This window comes from Vanessa atalanta, chromosome 8, assembly GCF_905147765.1.
Source record: "Vanessa atalanta chromosome 8, ilVanAtal1.2, whole genome shotgun sequence".
NCBI classification, from domain to species: Eukaryota; Metazoa; Arthropoda; class Insecta; order Lepidoptera; family Nymphalidae; genus Vanessa; species Vanessa atalanta.
The window spans coordinates 10867168-10894369 of record NC_061878.1 but is presented as its reverse complement, the minus strand read 5'-3'; the positions used below and the strand labels follow the sequence as shown (position 1 = coordinate 10894369).

Sequence of the window (27202 nt, the reverse complement as noted above, 5' to 3'; positions counted from 1 at the left end):
AGTAACAAACAATAAGTTTAAATAGTCATATATATAATATTTAATTATAATTTTAAATAAGCGACGCTTATAGTCTTTTTCAATTTATAGAGTTAAGATGGTCCAGTAGTTAGAACCAGGGTTCGAAAAAATCCGACTTTTATAATCAAATATCAAATAAATATCAAAAATTCAATTTTTTAATATATATCCGATATATATCCAGGCTAAGAAAACAAAACGAATGCCATTCTGTAAACACTTAAAAATATGAAAGGAATTTGTTAAATAATACAAGTACCGAAATACCACACTTTTTATAAAAAAAAAGTAACAAAGGATTTAGTGTCTATCTATTTGAGAAAGAAATTTTTAATGAACACTTAAAAAACAAGCACTTTTTATTAATATATCTTCATTTGTTTGTGAGATAAATCAACTAATTTTATTTTAATATTAATTTGTAATCGACTAATCATAAAAAGTATTCATTCAGAGTCAGGCCTTAAGCGGAGATCTTTGAGTGTTGTTCAGAAGATAGGAAAAAATCAATTGATATATATCAAGATAAAAATCAATTGATATATATCGTGATATATATCATGATATATATCCGCGAGCCCTGTGCAAGCCAGTCTTAGTCACCATCAAACGATACTAGTACTCAGTATTGTTGTTTCTGTTTACAGGCATAAGGTACATCAAATCTTAGTTTCCAAATTTGGTGGCGACAAATTGTTAATTATATTATTATTATAAAAAAAATACAAAAGATTGTGGGTTCAAAACTCAGCTAGGCTTCATTAAATATTTGTGTACTAATTATTAAGATTTAAATCTGTCATGTATTCACTAATCGGCATTGGTGGGTCAATTATAGGCTGTTGCTTATTAAATTATTAATATAAAGGCTCACCTTTATAAAATGTTATATACAAAACTCATGTTGTTAGATGTATTAAAATAACAATAAAATACAAATAAAAAATAATAATATTTCTTGAACGGAATTGCGATTCAACCATTCCCGCGGCCATGATTTGTACGTGTTACATACATAGATATAGTAGTAACTATTTTTAACTTTTACTTGTTGTACTTGTTGGGCTTACTGTAAATAAAACTTAAGTAAATCTATACTTCATAACATAAATGCCACAGTAACTCCGTCTTTCATGCTTTCACGGCTATACCATTGAAACGAAAATGAAATTTTATATAAATGCTTGAACCTCAAGGAAGAATATAGGCGGCTTTTTCATACGTAAAACTTACGAATTTCCCTAACGCGCGGGCAAAGTCCTGGGCTAAATATATAACTAATATGTAATAAAACTATAAAATATTTTGCTGCAAAAAAATACTTTTTATTCCATTGAAATATCTTACATTATATAAAAAAAGTTTTATTTGTGTTCTTATAGCTAGATGGCATCAAATGAAGAGAAAGACATACTGTATAAATACGTTATAATAAAGTCACAATAACTTAAAATAGGAATATATGTTATCACTATCACTACTATATAAATCTGTAGTCTGTCTGTACACGCAATTTTTTCGTTGATTTTTGTCAGTAGAACATGTGATTGTGCAAATGATAGACATATATGATGCTGGTAAACCTAAAGGCAGCTATAACAATCCTTAATTTTGTATTTTTTCTTAAATAAATTAAGAAGCATTATTCAACTGTTTTAAGTTAATGTATGTGTGTGTGTGTTGTACAGTTTTTTGACTAAATTGAAATCAAGTTAGTAGTGAATATTCAATTAATTTATAAATATTTAATAAAATCAAATTGTTTGCATAACTGTTTTTTTTAAATAAAGTTAAAATGTATTCTATAAAATAAATTCGACTATTCTGAGGTCTATATGTAACTATGACTATACGACGTCCTCCCTTTTATTGGCAAAGAGCATATTATTCATATGTGTAAATGTTTTCTTGAATTATTATTTCTATCTTCATGTAATTGATAAATAATTTTTTAAATAACATATTTTTCGGTCGAGTTGTCAATGTTACTGGTCATAGGGATTATTTATATACCCTTTATTTTTGTTTCACCATCCGAAATATGGAAGGCCACACTCACTTTATCATGGTTCGTAATGAACTTGGCATGGTCGTCCAGCTCCACCAAGTATGTATTTTTATTTTACGCGATCGAGATTATCTTCTATCTATATATTTTTTTTTAATTTGGTGGTCCTGTTATTATTTTATTTTTTTCACTATTAATTATTATTTTATTGGCTCTTTTGTTCAATAAATATATTCAAAATAAAAAAGTATGATTCCAGTTATAATAATAATTATTATAAATAACTAATTTGAAATATACGGTTTTGATAATCGCAGTGATTCATGGTGGTAGGGCTTTGTGCAAGCCCGCCTGGGTAGGTACCACCCACTCATCAGATCTTCTACAAGGAACATAACATCTTAGTTCCCAAAGTTGGTGCTGCATTAGTGATGTAAGGAATGGTTAATATTTCTTACAGCGCTATTGTCTATTAGTGGTATGTATGTATGTCCATCTGATGGCACTTACCATCAAGTGGCTCATTTGCTCGTCCGGCTATCGATACCATAAAAAACTCAAACGTGTAACAGCACAGTCGATCATTGAAAATACAAATAATTGAAAAGCATAATTTTGCAGAACATGTTGAAAATGATGCATAGTAGGCTCAATGACACTATATAATCTTATATCATCCAACTTTATTTTAATATTTAAAAAACAAAAAAGGGGATAAAACGCCATCTTGCGGATTGCTAAGCAGTTATTGAAGACCAGTCGGAGAAAAAATTTACAATGAAAAAACTTAGAATTAAATCACTCCATTACTTGTATACTAAGAGTTAAGGTAAATTTAAACAGAACGAAAACCAAACTGATAACATTTACTTGAAACGAAAACGAAATGTTTTAAATAAAATACATCAGCATTCATTTAATATCAAATTGTTCGATATTTTAAAACTTACCGCTAACTGTTTAAACTCTTAGAAGACGTCATACTTTCACTTATGACAAGAATGAAGAAAGTTCAATTCTGACATTCAAAGTGTTGCCAGTTTTATATGCCGTTAAGTACACGTATGAACCAGAAACATATTATAAAACAGGGTTATCAATAACTCCAAAAACATTCAAACCCAATTATAAGTAGACAAAGATTTTTGTGACTTAATTAACTCAGTTTATCATAAACTGAAAACATATACGTCTTGTTCTTCGATTTATTGAAAACTTATAAAATATTTATATTGTAATAAAAAAGCAATAAAAAAGACCTTTCATTAATAAAGAAAATTTAACTCTATTTTCATTTCATTAAAGTAGTATTCATAAAAATTAAGAAATATATTTAACTAAAGAGCTTTAATTCCCAATACCATACATTGATATGGTAACATTACAAAACCAGTCACGTCACGTCATGGCGTAGTGTGGGTGCGTTTCGTGTGCGTACGTTCATGAATATTATGTTCTTGCATTGTGTTTGTATGTATTTCTGACGCCGTTGTGACTTGTCTGTCATTCCTCTAAATTTGGATTTTATAACTAAAAATCTTCAAACTGTCGTCTTCAGGTACGTAAGATAGGATATTCTTTTGATACCCAGTTTAAAACAACATGTAACGTTCAAAACAATGTTCAGTTAAATATGTAACCTGTTCGACAGGCGTTGTCTAAGGGTTGGTTCGACGATCATTACAAGTATTATAAATTCAATATTCCGTAACATTTCCATGATATCTGAAATGTTATCTCCGCACCGGTTATCTTGCGATTTCAAGAATAACTAATGTTTTTATCTGGGTGCGGGGCTAAGCGGTGACAACGCCGCGTTTAAGTCAGGAAGGCGCTGCGAAGTCAGTCGGCTTTCCGGTGCCGGTCAAGATACTAGTGTTCGCTCGTCTAGTATGAAATCATGGTAGGCTCGTGTCTGTTTTCTTGCCCTGTGGTGCCCTGTGAAGTGTGCTAAGTGATTGTTTTGTTGCAGGCCGGCAGAATGCTAAAGTTTATACGTGGGAAGGGCCAGCAGCCCTCTGCAGAGAGGCAGAAACTGCAAAATGAGCTGTTCGCTTTTCGCAAGGTAAGTGATTACCGAAATAGTGATTTTAGATTAAGTAACTCCTACATTAATTAGTAGTTATCCATGGAACAAACACTAATGTATAGTAACATAGTAAATATTTGTAAACAAAATACTGAATTATGTGTCATGGGTTAATTCCTGGTTGTTACAAAATATTCTTGTTATTTTATAATTACCGTTTTTGCTCTTCTTTAAGAAACAAGTTTAATGCAGTTATTAAGAAACTTATATTATAATTTCAGGTTTTCTAAAGTTATCTGTGGTTTGAAAGGGATCTAAAAACATGAATTAATCATTGCACTACATGAGCATAATTACTTGATTGACTGTAAGCATTCCCATGATTGATTTATAAGATTAGTAGTTAAGCAATTAAAATATTGATTCAGAGCTATTAATGAAGTTTTATTACAAAACAATTTAAATATAAACACTTCATTATGGTATATAGGTACTATTCTGAGCTCATCATATATTCTTAACATTACCATTGCTTACCATCCATAGATAATATTGTAGCACAAAAAAATCATTTCGTTCTTTCTCAGTGCAATTTATGCAGATTTAAATGTCTTATATGAAAATAGACATAATAATGACTTTGATTATGCTCTTGGTTTTTTTATTTTCTTATTTGACCAACATCCGACTATGTAAAGCCTCGAAAAGTTTTACAAATATTTAAGATATCAATCTTCTATTACTAGACACTTCCATTATATTAAAAAAAGATTTTATATGTTCAAGGTTTTGTTACTTATTACGGTTAACATAATAAGAAATAATATCTTATCATATCAAGCCCTAAACTAGGCGTTTACTTTTTGATTAGATTGCTCAATTTTATAGAACTCGTTTCATATTGTTTTGACTAAAGTAGATCATGGCCATAGGAGTTATAATTATGAAAGACTTCACATCAAATATACCTACTTTTATATTACAAGAAATATCATGTTACCTTGATGGGTACCATAATATTTCTTCTTCTGACTTCAATACTGATGTATTGAAGTCCCTTATATTGAATAAACTATTTATATTTTAAATAACAGGAATAAAAAAAATATTAGCATTAATCCGGAGATACTGATGTCTGAAAAGCACTTTTAAATATGTTTTTCTCGAGCGATAGTGTTCATAGTGCTCGAGCGATAGGTTTTTCTCAATATAAAATAACTGCAATATTTACATTGAATCTATTTCTCCATTTAATATAGGACAAATATATATTTCCCAAAAACTTCAATGGTATAAATATTGTGGAACTTTTTTGATGTGTGTCATGTAACATGTTGTTATGTATATTGTATATATATAAATTCAAAAAGTCTTTATAATTATTAATATGGCATAATATGCATCCAATACAAGTTTATAACAGTATAAAATTTGTTGTAGTATTAGGTTTTAAAAAATATAAAATTTATTTTTCTATAAGCTTTTATTAAACATCACTTTGTATTATTATGGGGGCAAATTTTGCAATTAAATTTTAAATAAATTTCATTGGACTGATTGAACTGATTTTTTGCAAATAATTTTACTTTCTGATGAAAATACAACCTAGTATACTAAAATTAAGTATGACTACACAGATTACATAAAAGCTTGTTTAAAAAAACAAAAAACGGTTACAGTCTGTTTACAGTACATAATATAACAACTTCAATTTGCATTATTATCTATGGATATACATTATTATAATAACAAATGTAGCAATTAAAACCACATGCATGACATACCTATTTGTGATTTCTTATTAAGTTTACATTTTTATTTTTACATCGATTTTAAAAACTTTGCCAATCTTCCTTATTAGTCTCGGAAATGCTAGAAGAAATTTCTTGTGATATCATAGGGATCTTTTCATCATTTTGTTTTGTTGGTATTAAAATTATAAAAAAAGTATTGAGATGAATTGAATTTTAAAATATAATGAATTAAAGTCAATGTATTCGTTCTATATACAATATAAAAACCTAATATGATATTGTAATTTATCGATCGCGTATATTTTTTTTGTAATCGATACACATCGATGTATAAAAAATGCCGGAAAAATAATTCATTAAAGTTTCGCACAGGCGCGCCCACGGGCGTGATGCCACCGTCCCGTATAGATTGCTGTCAAGGTCGCCGAACTGTTTCAAATTGTCAATTATATCAAAACTCCACAAGTGGCGAATGAAAGCTTATATATATAATTGTGTTTCTTATTTACGTCATTGCATAGTAATAAAAACACGAAATGTGATAGTTTTGGTTTAGATGTTTTGAAATAACCCTCGAAACTGGATTTTAATAAAATTACCTAAAGCAGTGAGTTATAACATGAAATAAAATATGACTTAATTTTCTTAATTTAAATTAAAAATATTCCTCTTTAATATGATTCGCGCTTAGCGAGCGCCTTATACTTATTTTTTAATTAACGTGTTATATTTTTGGTTATGTACATAATAATTGGAATTGATCCCTAAGATTTCTGCTGCTGGTACCTATCCAAGTGCCACTTTGATCTAGTACAAAATAATAGACGAAAGGATAAATGGGTCAAACACTCCCTACAATTCTTGCTATGTGCTTGTAGCACATGCTACAATAGCTCACTCACCCTTCAAACGGGAATAAAATAATACTGAGTATTACTGAGTCATTAGTTCAATAGCGAATGATTTTATCAATAGTACATCTCGATTATCAGTCTATTAAACTTTAAAACATGAATTTTAGATAATATAAGCAACGTGCAAACAAAAGTTTACAATTCTTTACATTTACTAATAAGTCTATGGAATTAGCCTATTTGTAACCGTTTCCAAGAATTAGTTTAAGAGCCGAGTACTATTGTACGGAGTTACAAGTTCCAACGCTTATCGGTCGATAGTGATAAGTCGATAACGATAATATACGATCGATGTATCTATTCAACCGTTGAGTGAACGAGTAAAATAATATTTGCCATTAAATGTTTCTAATCTTATAACAAGTTATAGTCGAAAAGTAATTGAAAACCTGATTATTGAATTGTATTTTTTATATACAAAAAAAATATAAACAATTTACAACTAGTTTTTACTTTATGGTTATCGGTAGTTATTTTAAATTTATAGCAACCTCTTGATTTACTATATTATTTATCCTAAACTTAAATAAAATACATAATTACTCGATTACTTGAAATAAATGGAGTTATTTAAGTTCTTAAACCTTAAATATTAATTAGATATTCTACCAGGGACCAGAAATATTTTGTATGAAGTTCTGGTTTTGGGTCGGGCGATTTTCGCTCCGGTATCTTATATATATATATATATATAGCCTATAATTGTGATGTGTATTTTCAAAAATTACATGTTTTATAAGATAGTTTTATATTAATATTGTACATTGTGTTGGCTTCCTATTTAATAAAATAAATATAGTGCTGCGTATGTAGCTTTACCGATACACTAATTATTGTTATTCCTGTATTCCTAATATCATTTTCTCATAGTCGTTTGTATGTCGTTGCATATGCAATATCAACAAAAATAGAAAGAAAAATCTCAAAGCGCTTTATGTACATTATACCGAGTGTTCGTATAACGCGGATTGATTTACACTTATTGTAGTCTTGCTCGTGTTTATAGTAGAATCGCTATCAATATCTTGTAAAGCAATAAATCGCCACGCCCGACCTCGCCCGTGCCGTTAATTATCTATAAGCCGATGTAACACAAGATAGCCAGTCAATGCATTCCACTTTAAAATTATTTCAGACAATTCTGGTTTTAACTAATTTACACTTAAAAAAGCTCGCGTGAAACTCAATACCTACACGTGACAGCAACTGTGTTTGTAAACATTAATTTACAACGATATGTCAAAAATTTCTACGTTATTAAATCTTTTTAATATTTTGTGATTTTCGGCTCGTGATCTATGAACTATCAGGTAACACAATATATAATCCAATAATTTTCCAAGTAAATCACGTAAATTGGAACATAAATATCCTAGCCCCAAGGCGCCCCATGATTATTTTATTATTTATACGGTATCTTAACTTACCTAACTATAATTTTACATTGTTGTAAGTAAAAGAATATTTACAGAAATGTAGATTATTTTATTTAGCGTCAAATCTAACTGTATGGAATTGATTTTTTATTAAAACTATTCTATATATAAAAACTGAAAAAGTTTTCCCCAAAGTATTATGTCTTCAATACCTACACTTGGCCATGTCTGTTATTAAAAAAAAGTTATGACTATTTACGTGCTTTATCATTTTTTAATTACATGATATCGACAGATAATAAAACCTTATCAAATACCGTTGATGTAATAAACATTAGTCACATTAGTTGAAAATAACACTACAAAATACTTAGAAATTATGACGATCATTTAGATTCTCTTCGAAAACATTAATGTAGAATAAAATAATACTTGCTTGCAGTTGTATCTAACTTGAAAAGTAGGCATTGCTTTAAGGAAAATATAAATTTAATATGTTACCTGTGTGTCTCATCGGTTTTATCAGTAACAAACGATTTATTTGTAGTTAAATATTATGTCGAAAACTTGACAACAATAACACATACAATATATTTTAATACATACATATATATATATATATATATATATCTTTCAGACAATTTAAAAAATAATTAACATTAACCGTTTTTATTATTCACCAACCCGTACTAAAACAGCGCTGTGGAACATGCTTTAAAGCATATTTTTTATTATATGTAGATAGACGGGTAAATGTGCGACCTGATTGTAAATTGTCACCAGCCTTGGGAACGAATAAGTTATTTCTCTTACATGTTACACTGGCTCACTCAACCTTCATACAGAAAGAGACAATATTAAGTATTGCTGTTTGGTGAAAAGGTTACACAAAGCACTTCCACAAAATAAAAGACGATGTTTACTTTTCAATCACGTGTTTTGGTTTGTCCTTGGTTTCGTTGAATATTGTTGTATTTGTATTAAGATTGAAGAAACAAGAATATAATTTTTCTGTGTTTTTGAACGAGAGCATTTAAGTAATTTGTTTACTAATTGAATTCGAATATAACAGAGACCAAGAGCCGAGATGGCCCAGTGGTTAGAATGCGTGCATCTTAAACGATGATTTCGGGCAAGCACTACTGAATTTTCATGTGCTTAATTTGTGTTTATAATTCATCTCGTGCTTGGCGGTGAAACCTGCATGTGTCTAATTTCAACGAAATTCTTCCACATGTGTATTCCGCCAACCCGCATTGGAGCAGCGTGGTGGAATATGCTCCAAACATTCTCCTCAAAGGGAGAGGAGGCCTTTAGCCCAGCAGTGGGAAAATTTACAGGCTGCTAATGCTAAAAAAAAATATCAGAGACAATCTTGTCTATAATAAATATGTACTGAGCTTTATATCTATGTTTTTAAATTATGCTGTTGACTTGACGTATAAACAGGTTTTGTTACTATTTAAAAGATTAGATAATTATCATTGTTTTATATGAGAATTTATTTAAACTTTATACTGAAGTATTCAATACTTGATCGCAAATAAAAAGGTCGCTATAAACCATTCAAACAATATATCGTGTTGCCTGGCACTCATAATTCTTTAGTAGACAACGTTGATTGGTATATTTGTAACAAACGCATTCTCTTATATTGGCTACACGCAAAGATTTACAGAGTAGAATATTCATTAGAACTTCAACTAGACATCGTTTACAAAGAACCTGTTCTTTCTTCTGATCTTAGTGGTACAACTACGGATATTATTTTTTTTTGTATTGTCCTCAAACCTATAACTTCGCATTTTTACAATGCAGTAATTTTATCAAAATTGTCGAATAGAAGCACGAGACATGCATTTATTACGCGTGATAGTTTTGACATGTAAATATTTCATTGTCAAATGTTAGAAGGTATCTGATCGCAATCGTAAGGCCTGTCTACATCATTATATACCTAACTTGCTCTGAGTCTATTATAAAGATATCTGACGGGACCACATTCCTCATGCCAACACTGTTGTTAGAGCGCCTTATTCTTTTTATATCTTCTTAGATACCATCCACCACTTGCTTTTTTGATTACTGTTATTTTGTATATAGATTAATATTAGTTGCGTCTAATACAAATTATGAATGATTGTGAGCTGTTTAAGAATTTATTTTTGACTAATACTTTTGTGAGATACCTAATGTCTCAAAAGAGTTGTTAGAGCTAACGACGAACATCCGTAATTTGTGAAGCTTATAACATTAAATAAGGTACAAAATATAACGTGTAAGATAACATGAATGAAAATTTACAGTAGGTAAATATATTTACAAATTTGATCATTCACCGCTATTATTAAACAAATTGTAAACGTGTTTGACTGTCTTGCCTACTACTGGGCTGACACGGGGAAGTAACTGAGTATATAGTAAATTTGATGTGAATTGATGGTTAAATTTCGACATATCCGGCCATATTTTTACAAAGTGCCAACTTTTATTATACCTTCCAAGCTCTGTGAGTTCGTAGTCAATAGAAAGTACCGATCAGAATATTAAAGTGAGTTTGCCGGTCAACGACCTTCCAGTTATTCTTTTGTATGTGAGTACTTTATTGTTTGCATTTCATGTTAAAAATATTATCACTTTTTGTGCTACTAAATAAATAACGTACGAAAACCAAAATTTTTTAAGTTATTCAAAATTAAAATATTGAGGATTTCGACTATTATATTATTTGTATAAATAAAAAAATGCGTTGAGCGAAATTATTAGCTAAATAACCAAAATAGTCCACCACTAAAAATACGATAAAGCCAGATATGAATCGTACATAAACTAAAAAATATTTAAAATAGCACAGGCAATAATTTTAAACCGCACGCTTTTAGAGTCTAATGACTTGAAGAGTCGATGCTGAACAGATGCCATGTTTCATTTGGACTACGGTATTCGAATTGATGCAATAAAAATCAAAGCGAGCACGTGATATCGTGAACTCGACTTTTCAATTGGCTGAACTGTTTCCAATGCGAAAGAATGCCACTACGATTAAAACGGTAAAATTATTAAACGCCAATGATATGTTTATTACATTGTTTATGTTAGAGACACTGAACGCGTTAATATGTTATCGACGAATTCACCTCTTTCTAACAAAGCCAATCAGTTACTTGACATCGTTTTTCATTTACCAAAAAATTCAGATAGATTCATGCAAGTCATCCAATTTGTATAGCGTAGTTGCGTCCAACAAGGCGCGAGGCTTCATTATGAAGGGGCAAACAGCTTAACCTCTATTAGGTCACGTCACTGCCTGAATATAGCGTCTCCCACGGTTTCCTCCTTGAAAACATCGTCAATTTAGTCGCATTACGCGAAGAAACATTCGGGCCAGCTCGTTTAATTCCCGAGGGTGGCATTTCCTATTTCGACGTTGTCCTATTTCGTATGGCCTCCCACTCGCCGTGCCAGACTTGATTGTACAATTTGCGCAATTTAGATCGTGGCTTCATTTAAATTTCATAACTGTAAGATGCAAATCCATTGACTGTATTGAAACGATTGAAACTACAAAAATATTTGAAACGTTTCAATAATCTTTGTCTTTAAGACTGGTAATGTGTTGTTAGCAAAACAGACTTAAAATGTAAATTATTCTTGAAATCGCTATTAAACGATCGCCCAAAATACGTTATTCGGTGGACTAATAATTTTGGTCACTTAAATGCAGATTTGTATCAATATTTGTCCGATTTAATGCGATATCTACACGTACGATAAGGCGCGTCGACCAAGTTCATTCACTCCTACAAAATCGCGTGGTATCCTCCAATGCCTTCGACGCGACTTATCTTATTTCTGTGCTAATATTTACACGACGTTTTATTACTATTAAAAATGTTTGCTAACGTTAACGAATAAACTTATTCATATAAATAAGGAAACCTAAAATGATATTTTTAGTATTCCGCTAGAGGCTTTTTTCACTCATAACAATAACAGTAAAAAGATTAATTATAATTTGTAAATATGAACGTAACCAGGCATCCAAAACATCAATAATGCGATTATTGAGAGATTATATTTCATACATTTTACAAACAATGAAATCGTTTTAAAATTCACGAATACACAATTAATTTAAATAATGGATCCCTCTAATATTTTATATGAATGCAGTATCACGTATTGTCGCCGGTCCGATTTTATAATCGAAACATTTCGGACAACAACTGATGGTTCTGTTAATCCCAAAAATAATATTAATGTGTAATTTCGTTTGATGAGAATGGTGTTTTTTTATGTTAGTTTTTAATCCAAATTTAGTTTTGGTGTTCAACTTTAGAATTATTGATGATTTCAGGCCTTTGTCCAGTAATTGTGATACAAACAAAATTATATTTTCCTTTTAATTGTGACGGTGGATATATATTTGTCAAACCGAATATGTGCCTTTGAAATATTCGAAGAATTTACATAAATTGCAGGAAAAGAATAAGAACTGAGCTGGTTCTTCTTGGTAGAATGTGCAATCCGTACCAGTGGCATTACGAGATTATTTTAAATCTCTCTCTTCATCGTAAAATATTGTAAAATTATGATATAATAATGCTTGTTGTCATCATAAACGGAAATCGAATTTGCGATGTGACCAATTTATCGAAGTACACAACACATTATAAAAATTAAAATTAACTTAAAATATTTAGAAGTATTTTTTCCCTAAGCGTAAAAAAGTAAATTAGTCACTTTTGTACCTGTAATACAATTTACGAATTTCTTATCAAAAGATCTTGACACTCTTTCTAAAGCTTTTTATTCTGATTAATAGAAGTCTTACAAGCCCCTATATTCTATAGATAGTTGGAATCCTTTGTGAACGGACAGTCACCTTCGTGAAGGTCGTTCGAATCGTTTACTTCCACACAGCTACTTTTTTTTGTGATTTCTAAAACGTGATCTTTCTTTGATTTGGGGGCTTCAACTAATTACACTCAATTCATGCTTGTTAAATATTGTTTAATCACATTAGAACGGAGGTAGATCCTAGATAATAACAGTGTAATTACAATTCTCAACTCTGCCATGCCGCTTATTCATGAATATATCTTTGAAGTATATGTATTGCGTAATTATTGATGGAGCAACATAGTTTATATGCATAGTATTAATAAAGGTTCAACTAATTAGCATATTGTATATTGTTTAAGTTTCATGACAATAAAACCCGATTTAATTAAAGGTAAAGAACAAACAAACAGACGAACAAATTTATAGGGCGTTTAGTTTTACAATTTATCTTAAAAATGTAAGCTCTATTATAATTATTATTTAAAATATTGATGGTCGTTATAATATTATTTCTATTACATGCTGGCATATAAATATAGTACAGTTAGGTACAAACAGACAGCTTTGAAAAAGGAAAACGCATTATGGAAGGTTTTAATGTAATTACCACTGGGTCTAATAAATAAAAAATGCAGGTGTGACCTATTTCACATGACATGTAATAAAACGGATATCAAATGTAAAACGTTACTTACTGCAGTTGAGCCGTGGTATAGGAAGCCTCGCAGGTGACTCCGATATCAGACAACCTGCATCCAGCTTAGAAGCCTCACATGTAACGAGTTCGACGGCACCTTTTTATTTGTATGCTAATCAAATTCGTTTTACGTAATCTTCGATGGAAGTGTGAATGAATAGTTGTATCTATAATAAAACTATTTTACACATTGATGTGTAACTTTCCTTTCGCTTTTGCTTTGGAAGTGATTCCGTGAAAAGGGACGGAAGTGTGTAACAAAAAGCTAGGAAAGCGCGCTATTTGATTTGACCAATGAGGATGGAGTTAGAGTTAGCCCTTATATCACACCAACCCATAACATTAAGGTTGCTTATTAACAAAAATATATGTTAGATGTTACAAATATTTTATGTTTTATTTTATTTTTAAATGAGTCTTAAAATATTTCTGTGTCGGAATCGTGTGCAACTTTTTTACAGGTAGGTACTTCATATCAAAAAGTTTTAGTAAGAGTACAATGATAAACATAAGTTTTAAATTAAATTCAAAGTCAAAGTCAAAAATCTTTATTCAATATAGAAGTGTTTGCACTTGCTTATTGATTGTCAAAAATCTACCACCGGTTCGGAATTTAGCACCTCGGACCTGAGAAGAACCGGCGAAAGAAACTCAGCGGGATATATTTTTTTTTCATTTTTTTTAACCATTTTCCATGTAGGTACAATGATAAGTATATATTAGTTGTTTGAAACAGCCTGGAGGCGATCATTTCATTCCCAAGGTGTGCAGTCAACTAAAAAGTCATTAGTGTTGTAATATCCTTTAGCACACAAACGCTCTTTAACGAAGGTGTACATTGTGTGTCTACCGTGTGTTTTTTTAATAAATTAAATAAAAAAAATAATGATTGATATTTTTTGTAATGTCTAATCACGAAACAGACCAATTATATCGTAAATTGTTATGTAACTTAACGTACCCTCGACATAGTTAAATGTTCTTCCTTAAAATCTTTAAATAATCTTCAACTGATAACATGGCGATTATTTGCTTAAACAGATAACTCAGTAGAAAAAAACATAACAATGTAAACCTTGCCTTAACATAATCTTATCTAACTTTAACATTTTTTCAATTTCTTTTTTTGAATATTATTCCTCCCTACATAGATTTTTTATGTGATAGGTAGGCGAACCGGCGAATGGCCACCTGATGTTAAATGTTCACCATCGCCCATGGACGTTGGAAATTTTAACCATCCCTTACTTCGCCAAATCGCCACCAACCTTGGGAACTAAGATGTTGTTAAACCCATTATGTTATTAAACCCGTAATAAAAAGTTATTACATTAATGTGATACATTTTTTTTGTAAAGTTTAACTTAAACCAATATATAAAACTTGTACCAAAAGATGTCGCGCATTTGGGGAAAACAGTTTTAGTATAAAATATTAATAAATAAACAGCTTCGCAGTTTAACCCACTTGAAACACTATTGACGTAACAAGTCTGACTTTCGTGTTCTTGTGTATATTGCAGAAAACTATTGTTTAATGCAGATTAATGAACATTATGTAACATTTTTTTTCCCGATTGAATAGTCGTAATATCATTATGATTCCATTTTCAAACGGAATCCTAAATATCAAATCAATATTTGACCGTGATTTTTTATAGTATATAAGTCTGATATTATATTGCTATTCAATTATATTTATATATTAGTGTTAAAAAAATTTACACGTGCTTCACGTTGACTATTATTGACTACAAGCTACTCAGCACTATTATGATAAAGTTTTTGCTTCGATTGCCGACTTTTAATTTTCTACTCTATAGGTGTCTAGACATTCTATACAACATAGTGTATATTAGTGTTATGTGTTTGTTTGTGAATGTTTGTGTGTGTGCTCTAAATAATTAAGTATAAGGATAGTATTATAAAGTGCATCTTACATATAAATATGTATTTATTGAATCTTATTGTGTATGCATTAGGCAATCCTTTTATGTATTGTCTTTTTTTATTTGCTTAACTTGTCAGTAAATATTTCTAAGAGGATGTGAAAATATCTCCAAATAGAAAACAAGCCACATTTTTTTATAGTATATCCAGATGTATACTAAGCTACAAAGTATTCGAAATTGAGAATTGATTCGTTCGTTTTACGATAGATTTATGATACCGGGATTGCCTGTTGGTGCTCGCTCGTAAAAATCACGCGGTCGTTACAGTTTTATGACGCAAACGAGGACCTGTGATGAATTGCAACTGACCATGTTTGTTTTACGTTACGGCGAACGCGTGTGTTTAATCGCGAGAACAGAGAATACCTCCGAGACGAGACGTCATGGACGACCACTTCACAAAATATACCCTAAATTTCTATATGGCATCGTAAATATTGGTGCTCATGTATATGTGCAATGCAATGTAGTACGTAGGAATGATTAATTATTTATTAATCATATTTTATTTATCACTTATATTTTTGGTAATGTTTTTCGAAAATTTAATATCAAAAAGGTACTCTAAAACTACATTACCTTTTTTCATGTTATTAATACATCTTAAAAAATACTATCGCAAATACGCATAGAAAGTTTTTTCAAGTGAGGTTATTTTCATTGCAATTAATAGAATCATTTTAGAATTGATTTTTAAATTTATAGTTAATAAATCAAAGCAAATACTTTAGTTTGTTCATAAAATTATCATTACCATTAACATAATTGCGAACTCATTATTGTTAATTAGCTTATAACTCAACTAAATTGCTATCTACATAGAGAAACATATGAACAACGCTCTCAGTGAACATTTTATGATTAATATCAATCCATTTTTTTGAAAATTTACTTTAATGTGTTATCCGAAAGTTGATTGAACATTTACACGAGAAAACAACTCTAAGTAAACACGTGTGGGTTAAACTATACATTTTGTTTAGACAATATTTTGTCTTCTTCTTTCAACTACAAATCAATCAAGCAAGGAATATTTAATTAAACACCCGTTAAACAACGTCTATAAATAAGGTCGTAGTTATATATCTATGCCGTATGTAATACAAAGGTTCTATTATCATGGTTCACTTGAAAGAGTATTTACTACAGCATGTATGTACATGTATGTCGCAGCCGTCTGGTTAAATTAGCCATTAAATGAAACACCTAGCTACTATATTTAACCTTTTAACCAGCAGCCTGAATAACCTCAGCCTGTTCATCTTCCGTTCGTAGAATAGGGTCGCTCTTGTATATAAGGTTGATTATCAACAATTTCGAAAATCCGTAGCCTCTGGCTTTACGGGTAGGGCAACACCTCGGTCTTGTTTCTTAAAAAACACTAGAGTCAACTGAGTTGGATTATTTCACTAAATTAAAAAAGATAAGGAGCCTTTGACAAATCTCTAAATACTATGAACAGAATATGAATAAGCTGATCTCATTCAGGTCGCTGGTTGAAAGGACGTTAAGTCAAATGGCTAGGCGTTTCATTGGATGAGTAATTAATCTAGTTGGCTGCGACATATATATTATCTATTATGTATATGTATATAATTGTTCATTGTACGCTATCGGTTATCGCGATAACGCTATCGCAATCGATCCTCGAATAACCTCAGGGTGCCTTTCAAAATTAATTTTACTTTTTTGGTTATCTATCTAATTTTTTTGTGTTTTATTATTTTTATTAGTATTTATCTCGTATATAAGTTAATTCAATTTGAGTAAATTTAAAAATATAAAGTAATCATTTAAAGATAATTCTCACTTACCGGCAATGGAACAGCGGGGTAGAATATTCTCCAAACCTACGGGCCTAAGGCTTCTCCTTTTAAGAAGGAAAAAGAGAAGTCGTCGCCAGAAGACACATTTACAGACTGTATTTTTTTACTTAAAAGTTATTTAAATTGGTTGTTTGCTTCATACCGACGAGATTTAATCTGACTACGTGGATTTATATATGAATAATTAACATCGATCATTTTCAAAAGGGTTAGCTGTATTTAAGCCCGAAAAAACTGAAAGAGCGTAATCTTTTGTTTTAAATTTAGTATGAGTAGAGACAACGAAGATTCTTTCCTAAACTTAGAGAGACCCGGACGCGCAGGAATGTTATCTCGATAAATGTCGGTTTCTTGGTGCTTTATGCGATAAATATTTGTACTAAGTCGACATAAATACCAGTTGAATGTATCAACATGACGGTTTAAACAAAAAAATGGTACTGTTTTTTCTGTGTAATAATTTATTCGCTTTTTTATTTATATATTTTCGTACAGATTATGTTACTAACTCGATGGTTTAGTTAGTGGCTAAGTTATAGAGTTACAGATTTCTAAGTTTAAATCCAGGGTCGTGCCGACAAGTGCTGATTTCAAGGGGTTTTCTGTCGAAATATTCTCAGCAGAAGGTCGGATTCAGGCATATTGATAGTATTCACCTTCTTGCCTCAGTGCAAACAATAAGTTAGCCGCAATAGAGTTTATCTGTAGGTACTTACACATATGCGTTTGCGCCTAATATCTCTTATGCAGTTAGTATCATAGAATCACTAAAATCTAGCTGTACCGTCTCTTTGGCGGGGTGGAGGGGGGCACGGGTACACGGGATCGCTTGCGCATGCTATTATGATGCCCCGACGAATGAACGACGCGCATAGTAAGGGGTACTGGTACTGGTACTGAGGACCCCCTAACCCCGGCGATGCTTACGGCGGGGAGAGGGAAGAAGAAGCGCAAAATGCTGACACTATATCCCCAGCTTTCTTCTGCAGAGCAGATGTGCGAATGCACTCTTCTGACGCCCCCGCTCCGCGATCTTCTTCTGAGACATAACGTTTTCGGAAAAGGAGACCATCTCCTTTCAGCATCTCTCGCTACCGAGCATAGTACTATATTAACCACTTGACATAAACATTATCTATTAACTATACATATAAACAACGGGTAAGTCATACAATGATTTATTGTAAAGAGTACTTTGTTTTTTATACTAAAACAAAACGTACTACAAAACTTTCATAATTGTGTTAATTAATTCGGTTTTTTACATATATTTTTTTCATTGTATTCAATAAGAAGTAAAAAGTCATAAATATGCAGAACAGTTTTAAAGTTCTTTAAGTAATTTAACGCAATATCATATGCAGTAATTAGATTCCAAGTATTGTTTCCGCATAAGTAGACTCGATGACAACCGCGCCGTTCCGCTCCTGGTGTCGAGAACGCTTGCCTGCTCCGTTTCTTGCTGATTGCGTAATTCCACGCATGGAAACTTACTTCCACTTTCACGTCTATTGTTTAATGAAAGAATTTATGTCTTTATCGTCTTAGACCTGATCATATTAATTCATTTTATAATAAAAACTACATTAACTTCGCTTACCAAGTAGAAACTTAAATAACTGGAGGAGTTTCGATTTGGCGTTTATTTATTTTTCAAAAAACTTCAATTATAGATTGATTGTGTTCTCTAAAAATAGTTAGTTGTTGACAACAACTATCTATTTACTAGGTGATGTTACTCATCTTGTAAATTTAAGCCAATATATCCGGGTTTTGTCTACTTCTAAAGTATAACTAGTATTATAATTTATAACTTTCCGTCGTATATAAAATTTATTTCTAAACATCCTTAGCAAATGAATAACCTCATGCTTCGTTACAGATTATAATGTTCATCACGATAGTAGATGTTTGTGCAAGCGGTATTTTTAAGACGTGAGATGCAGTATTGCGGTTTGGAGTGCAAAGGTTGAACTTTATTGAGGTTACACTCGGAAGTAGGTTTAATAAACGGTATTCAATCTCCTTGTAACATTATCTCAAGAATGCCTTTTGTTCTTAGTTTTTACTTGTACTTTATAAAATTTATCGATCGTTCTTAAAAAGTGTAACGGGATCAAAAAAGGTTATAACATAAGTAATACAAAAAGGTACGAATGCCACAAAAATAAAAATAAAAAAGTAAGTAAGGTCGTAAGTTTTTAACTAATATTTTATTTATTTAATTCTACTATCTTTCTAATACCTATAACATTTTATGAATATTTAAAATTATATAATCTAAAAAAACAAGAAACAATATTCGAATAATAACTCGAAACCGGTTGATTGAGCAGTTGTAGAGTTTATTCGTACAAGTGTTAAAACTTTGTTTATTTTTCTAATATGTGCAAATCTTTGCTAGGAGATAATAAAAGTAATGTTTAACGAAGAAGTGTAAACTAAAATGTCGAAATGAATTCAATTAGGAGTACCATATAGCATGCAACTTTACGACATCCAACATTTATGTTGCGATAAGCGGTTTGCACAAAGAAATGTTTTATATTGCTGAATCATATATGTGTCTTATTTTTTATCTGGGCAACTATCAAGGACGCGTAAAACATACGTGAGTGGGTGTTAAAGCTATTGTCAGGAGGAAAGTTTTGTCCCAGTAACATTACAATCAAGAATATTTGTAAGTATTTCCCGCGCATCTTATTGCTTTACAAGGAAACATGACAAATACACTCATCTCGTTAAGTATTTATATCATGTTAATGTAAAAAATGTTAATAGTGGCGCTCTGACCAGGTATCGTGAGTCATGCAAATGCCGCTACACAATTCACCTGCTCGGTTCTATTCGCATCCTTTCCGTCTATGACGTATTCAACAGCACAGTTTACATTGATGATTGTATACAAACGCGATACTAAATTAGCCACTAGTAACGGTACTTGTAAATCGTATACAGCAATTCGTTTGTTTACGGTTATCGTAATCGCTTCGACTGATTCATGCAGTTTGTCATTTTGTAATGGCAACATTGTTAAATCTTATATAGGTTAATAAAACTTGATTCATCTCATTATTTGTAACTTTTGTGTTCCTCGCTTCAACTGATAGCTTGAGATGCACCAACTTCATAGGTTCTATTTCTATTCCATTGTTTTTATTGTAAAATATTAATGTACGTTTTTCTTCCGAAATAGTAAGCCTCCTCTCGTGTAAATATCACGAGATAAGGTGAATGAACAAAATTTTGGATTTTTAATATTAAAAGGAATATATATATATATTTAGTTTTAATTGTTAGTTTTTTAAAACGTTAGTTCCAACATGAGAGACAAAGAATTCGCCTTAAGCGTACACTGATCATTTAGATTTGTCATTAGCGAAACCGTTTAAAAATGACCTGTTAAATTCATTATTATCTTATCATTGATTTCTATGTATTCGAAAATTTTGTATCCGATGATTTCATAGTTATTGATTTTCTTGCTAAGAATGTGTAGTCATCATTTTCTTTGAAATTTTCATATAAAAACGCGTTACGCTTTTTTCATCGTATGTAGTAAGCTTATATTAGATATCAATAAATATATTTAAATTAATTTGTCAATTCTCTACGAATTGACAAATTAATTGGGACAAGGTTATGTGAAATTCCCAAAAAATAGTTCTAATGAAGTCATTTTTTCCTTAAAAATCTAAGTTCGTATCGGGAAATCTTATACGTTTCTCATTTTTATATGAGTAATAACGACGCCGGCGCTTGTACAACTATGTTTGTAAAACAAGTTCCATTTTCATTGAACGTTATGCATCGTGATCATTCATGTAAATTCAAACTAAACTCACAATGAATATGAATTAATGTATATAAATAAAAACGTTTTTTTTTAAATATCTCTAGTGCTAATTACTTCTTCGAAGACCATAAACGGCCTGCAATCGTTTACATTAGGTGATTAAGTGTTTGGTTATGTGTTAAACCTGTTTGTAAATGATGATAATGGTTTTATTATATATTTTTAATTGGTGTGATTTAAATGTAGATACAGTTTATATAATGCATTAACTAATTGCACGATTTATTTTTCTAGAAATTGTTATGTTGATTTTAGAGACATTTGCAGTCACTTTGCGTAGGTAAGTTTGGCCAAAAGGAGCTTATAAGTTTTTTAAAGAAATAAAGTAAATGTCCCGCGGGACACTGCTCCAATGCAGGTTTTTGGATATAGTCTAACCGTTCTAAAAGAGTAATTATTTTAAAATAATAATTTGTAATACTATAAATTACGTAACCAAATCCTTGTAACAAATCTGTCTATGTAAATAGTGTATAATAAATTTAATAGATTATCAAACGAAAATTTTCATCGTCATAATGTCTATGATCGAACATACTATTGCCCTCAATATCCCACTGATTTATATCGTCGAAACGTTGCACGCATGCGTTGCCATACGCACAATAGTGGAGATCGCATTGTCCGACCGGAAGTTCAGCAGGAAACCACTAGTCTGTCATATCGCGCGTGCGCTAACGCTGACGAAGCCTATGATGTACCTTTGCACCTACTTAAATACTTAATAAAAAAAAAAAAAGTCAGTTGGCGCGCTGTTTCTTATTATATTAAACAAAGTAAAAACAATTGCAAAATTTAGCGGTAAGTTTAGCTAAACGTAAATTGTACGATGTTCTCTATAAAGTTCCAAAGTTTCCCTTGCTCAGGAATTTTTCCTAGACTAATTTTTTTACTTAGCCGACACAATAGTTAAACAATAACCATTAATCATATATGATACTAGGACAGGAAAAAGTTTAATTATACGCGTGTACCAGTCGAGGCATATAGTTAGTTTTAAAAAGCTTTTTCAAATTTGTCGTTTAATCTCCTTCTTTTAAATTATTTTGCATGTCGAACAAATTAACATCGTGAGGTTTAGGTTACTATGAACATGGTGTATATTCATCTTGTGCCCAAATGAAAAAAATACTTTCAATGTTTCAAATTTGTGTTGTGTTGAATTCATATCAGTTGCATTTTATATGACGAATTTCACAATATTATTTATATTAAAACATGAGAATCTGTAACAAATTTTCAACGGTATTATTGTAAATATGTAGTAACATTTCCGCGAAGCCTTACGAGCCCCTTCTATTACGCAAGTTTATATAATGAAGGGTTTTATACGAAGGGTAAAACAAGGGGTTGTGAGTAACCCAATTATACAATCAGAATAATTTCATGAATTTTCTCAAAGTGTCGCAGTATTTTAGGAAAATACTTAAATTTGTTCAAAGGTGGGTTTTGTTTCATATCTAAAGACAAATAACACTACTCACTTTTAAAAAATCGCCAAATACAGACCAGCTAATAATAATTGATGAGTTACTATATATTTAACTATAAAATGTTTATATCCTACATGTAACTTATTAAATAAATAAAATTGAACATACGAAATTGTTTTGAATTCAGTTAATAGATTTGATTCAAACTCATTAACAGGTGAAATTATGAGGGTAAAATCTTTAATAAATAAGGTATGTTTTTCAGAACGGATAGCAATTAAATATGTATAAAAGAGTAGCTACCATGTCTCTGTACGTACTGTTCCTATTCTTTTCGATATATACATTCAGAACTTCAATATTAATTCGATGGTAAGTGTAAACTTAATTAGATTAGTTGTAGGCGCTTTTACGAGCAGACTTGGATAAAGAATTTTTTTTATGAATCAGGGCTTTAATGTCTTACCGGTTCTATTTTTAGAATACATTTCATAACATTTTATAAATTCAATACTTGTAGTATTGAATTGGCGCGCGATAATCTTTAAAATGATAATTTAAAAATAAGTCTAATAATCAAATGATAAGCTTTTATACAATTTTTATTAAACAGCATTAACTCAATTGGAGCAAGTTATTCAGTTAGACGAGGAAGCGTATGAAATAACAATGAACCGACTGAGCTAAGATGTGAAACTATTAAGATCGTCGGCGACCGAGCAAATTGTGCACGCTATAAAGTGATGTCATTTGGCAAGGAAAGCAGCTGTCATGGCACAGTGACATCATGTTACCTACGCCCGATAAATATTCTACACGTAATCGATGTAATGAATGTTATAAAGTTTGTATGACGCGTTTATGCATATTGTGTATGAATCCCGGAATAATTTGTGAGATTACGAAGTTATATTGTTATAAAAATATAGTCTTAAGTTCAATTTGGTTTACTGACTCTATTAACTTTGCATTTGACTCAATGACAAAACCTCTCCTATAATCTACCTAATAAACAAAATAAAATAAATATTAGATGGAAAAAAATTACAGTCATCCTCCAAAACAAACACCACACGCGTTACCCAAAATCGTGGTTGTCTAAATTATCCCTTAAAAGTCGAACCCATTGCGATAACTACCTTAATAGGAAGATAATGAACGAAAATGTTTTACAACAAAGCTGTGCTATTAACGATCACAATCAATGTACAAACAAACACTCCCAAATAATACACCGTATACATCCATATTCATAAAGCAGATACCCTACAGTCGAATAAAATATAGATTAACAAAAAAATCATAGTTGATTTAATGAAGTTGACACATTACTAATTAGCGCAAGGATGTAATATTTTAATAAGGATGCTAAATAATGGCTAACTGACAGTGTCGGCGATGGTCTAATTGACGTGAACGCGTTGCATTGATTAAACTCAGCGGTGTGTCATACATATGAATGAGCCATTATTTATATTATCTAATTACCCCTAATGGTAGCTGCTAATTTAATATAGTGAGCTAATTTTGGGAGTGATGTTTGGAAAATAGATTGACGTAAACTTAATTGCATGAGCCATATTAGACGTTTTTGGTTAAATAAGTTTATAAAACATTGTTATTTATTCCACTTTCCGTTCCATTATAAGGAAAATGTTGTTTATCGAATAGAGCGCCATGAAATGTTTTTTTTTTTGTGTTCCAAAGAGTATGGACGTTTCTGACATTTTGAAGTCGCCCAACATATAAAATCGTACAAAAATCATAATCATAGACTTATTCAAAGTAAAATGATCCTATTCGCTATTGTTATAACTTTCAAAATAGTAATAAAATCATATAGTTTAACTAGGGCCTATAACGGTACCAAACCGGTCCATTAGTCTGATGTTGAGGTTTCGGTGCACATGTACCAGGCGATCATAAATGCTAAGCATAGGTAGGTATAACATTTAATTTCAAATCTATTTCTTCATCTTAAACGAATTTCATGAGTAATTTAATTTTATGGCAAAAGGGCGAGTGAATATGTCGACTTTTCAAATATAAACTAAAATATATAAGATAGAATATACAATATGCATAGAAGCAAAGTTATGTAATGAGTGTTACACTGTTGTAAAGAGAACAAAGAATAGTAAAGTAAATTGACAAAAAGCAATACATTTATCTATGAAAATCCTCATGTATTATTTAAAAGCAATGTATATATATGAGAAATATAATGATATTGCTTTATATATATCTAACAGTATGGATAGAGGCTCTTTGTTTGTTTCATATTTAAATAAAGGTAGGCGTAGGACGGACAGACATCGTTAAATAATTCTTTTGTAAGCCATTTGTATTGCATACCGGACTTTCACATTCAACAACTAAATATACAATCTTCATATGTATTCTTTATACACAAAAGTATAATTACAGTTTCACAATCGGCTATTCGTGATAGGTGAAACGTTTAGAGGCTCCCGCTAGTATTCGATTGGATGATACTGAATGTTATTTGTATGTGCGAAGAAAGATGTACCCTACATCAAGGGTATAAATTCAAAATTATAGATTCTATTTTCAAATAATCAAACATTTCGTAAAAAAATGTTAATTAGACTGACTAAAGTCCCGTCGGTAAACAACGATAAACTATTTACAGAACACACACAGTCGGCTAAATCTGAAACACGTTAAAGTTCGATAAGAGAATGCATTAACATTCATTTGTGTTTACACATTAACTAAAAATATACTTACATAACAAATTGTTCATTCACGTTACGCGGAATGCAATATGTTCGTTTTTAATCACGTAATAGAATAAAGCATTTCATGTGTGAAAAAATTCCCACGTTTCTTTTGTCGCAGCGGTTATTATGCATTATTAGTACCTATGTCATCTTTATATAAATCAGCTTATGCAGTAGGTATAGCTCACAGTATATCGACCAACTAGCAAGTATTACGTTCTGGTATGGATGTTTATTAAGCCACCGTAACTAAAAGTATATTTCAATTCAGTACCGACATTCTGTAAGAAGAAAGTCGAAACTGTAGGGTTATTCCGTAACAAGAAACTCGAATCACATCGCAATGCACGAGCACGTCTAACGTCAGAATTTGAATGTGGCATTAAGTTTAATATAATATAATAGCTTATAAAATTTATAGAATTCACGTATCAAAATGGCGTATCACTGTAAGACGGTTGTCTAAATTTCACGAGTGAGATACGAAATGAATTCTTATAGAAATACACTGCTACCTCATATATTTTTTAAGTTATTTCCTAATTTGTCTTCTAGTAAAGGTAATGATAAGAATTAGTTTGATGATTGTAAATTAGGACGCTCGTTGTCAAATTATGATTTGATTTAATCAGCCAGTACCAAGGATTATTAAGTTTCAAAATGATCGATCGAAGCAGGTTATGCAAAACTTTGCAGCGATTATAACGTGACAATCAATTTTATCTGGAAACAATATAATTTCGAAATGATACCTAGGCACGTATTTCACAGTAATATTAATCAAAATCAGTAGAAGTATTTTAACTTTAAAGTATAGCCAATGACATTAAATTGACTATCAATAATCATAGTTAATTATATATACAAAACGTAGATTTAATTTAAATTTAAAATTTAAAAAGTAACTGTTTGGAATCTGTAAATATCATTGTATTATAAGACTTGTAATGTGTTAACTCTGCTAGATACATTCAAAGTGTCTTAACGTAAATGGTTAGTTCTAACACGGATACAAATAGTTACTTTTATAACATCGTCAATGTACATCAGTACGATAACACAGCTTACTGTAACGGCATAGTACCAAAAATTGTAGTCAGCCAATAACAAATGGAATTCAAAGAAATAAACAAAATCGTTCCTCTAAATTCAGCATTGCTTAAAAAAGGTCGACGTGGCTTGTCATTGAAAAATTTGTAGACTAAATATTTACAATGCCTACCTCACAGATAATGTCGACACAAATGTAAATAGGATTGGGTGATTGTGAAAAATCTACATATCGTATTATGCTCTGATCACAGTATACCTTCTACACTGTGCCCTTAAATAAGTCCCGTACTATTTATTACTACTGGTTTCTCCTTAAAGTGAACCTTCGTGACTAGAACAACATTTAAGCTAGCCTTGAAATGAGACCATTAGAATTAAATACGATCAAGTTATCGTTAATGTAGATAAAATTTCATCACTAGCATTAAGCTCATCGCATCAATCGAGACTTCATTATGATCATCACACTATTTTAATACCTAATATTGTTTGCTAACATGTTCTTGCCCTGTGAGGTCTCCGGTTCTTTTGACCATGTACATGATAATTTATATTCAATTGAAGTAGGATTACTTACACGGTACGAGATTGTTGAGTCATTGCATTTTGTATATTTGTCCATATCGTGACTTGACGGTCTATTGTTTCGTCCAATGTTGAGACAAAAACATAGTAAGCACTATAATTATTAATTA

The 27202-nt window shown here is 30.9% G+C and overlaps 1 protein-coding gene across 5 annotated transcripts in view; it reads left to right on the top strand.

Moving 5' to 3' along the window:
- Positions 1-3442: 3442 nt before the first annotated feature.
- LOC125065576 (lethal(2) giant larvae protein) overlaps positions 3443-27202 on the top strand; it is a 38429-nt gene continuing 14669 nt past the window's right edge. For 4 of the 5 annotated variants that reach the window (XM_047673266.1, XM_047673265.1, XM_047673267.1 and 1 more), the window contains exons 1-2: positions 3854-3932; positions 4002-4094. In XM_047673266.1, the coding sequence (XP_047529222.1) occupies positions 3930-3932; positions 4002-4094 (96 nt within the window). In that variant the 5' untranslated portion in view covers positions 3854-3929. Of the gene's footprint in view, positions 3588-3853; positions 3933-4001; positions 4095-27202 lie in introns of those variants that run through there. The other variant, XM_047673264.1, reaches the window with a different exon arrangement.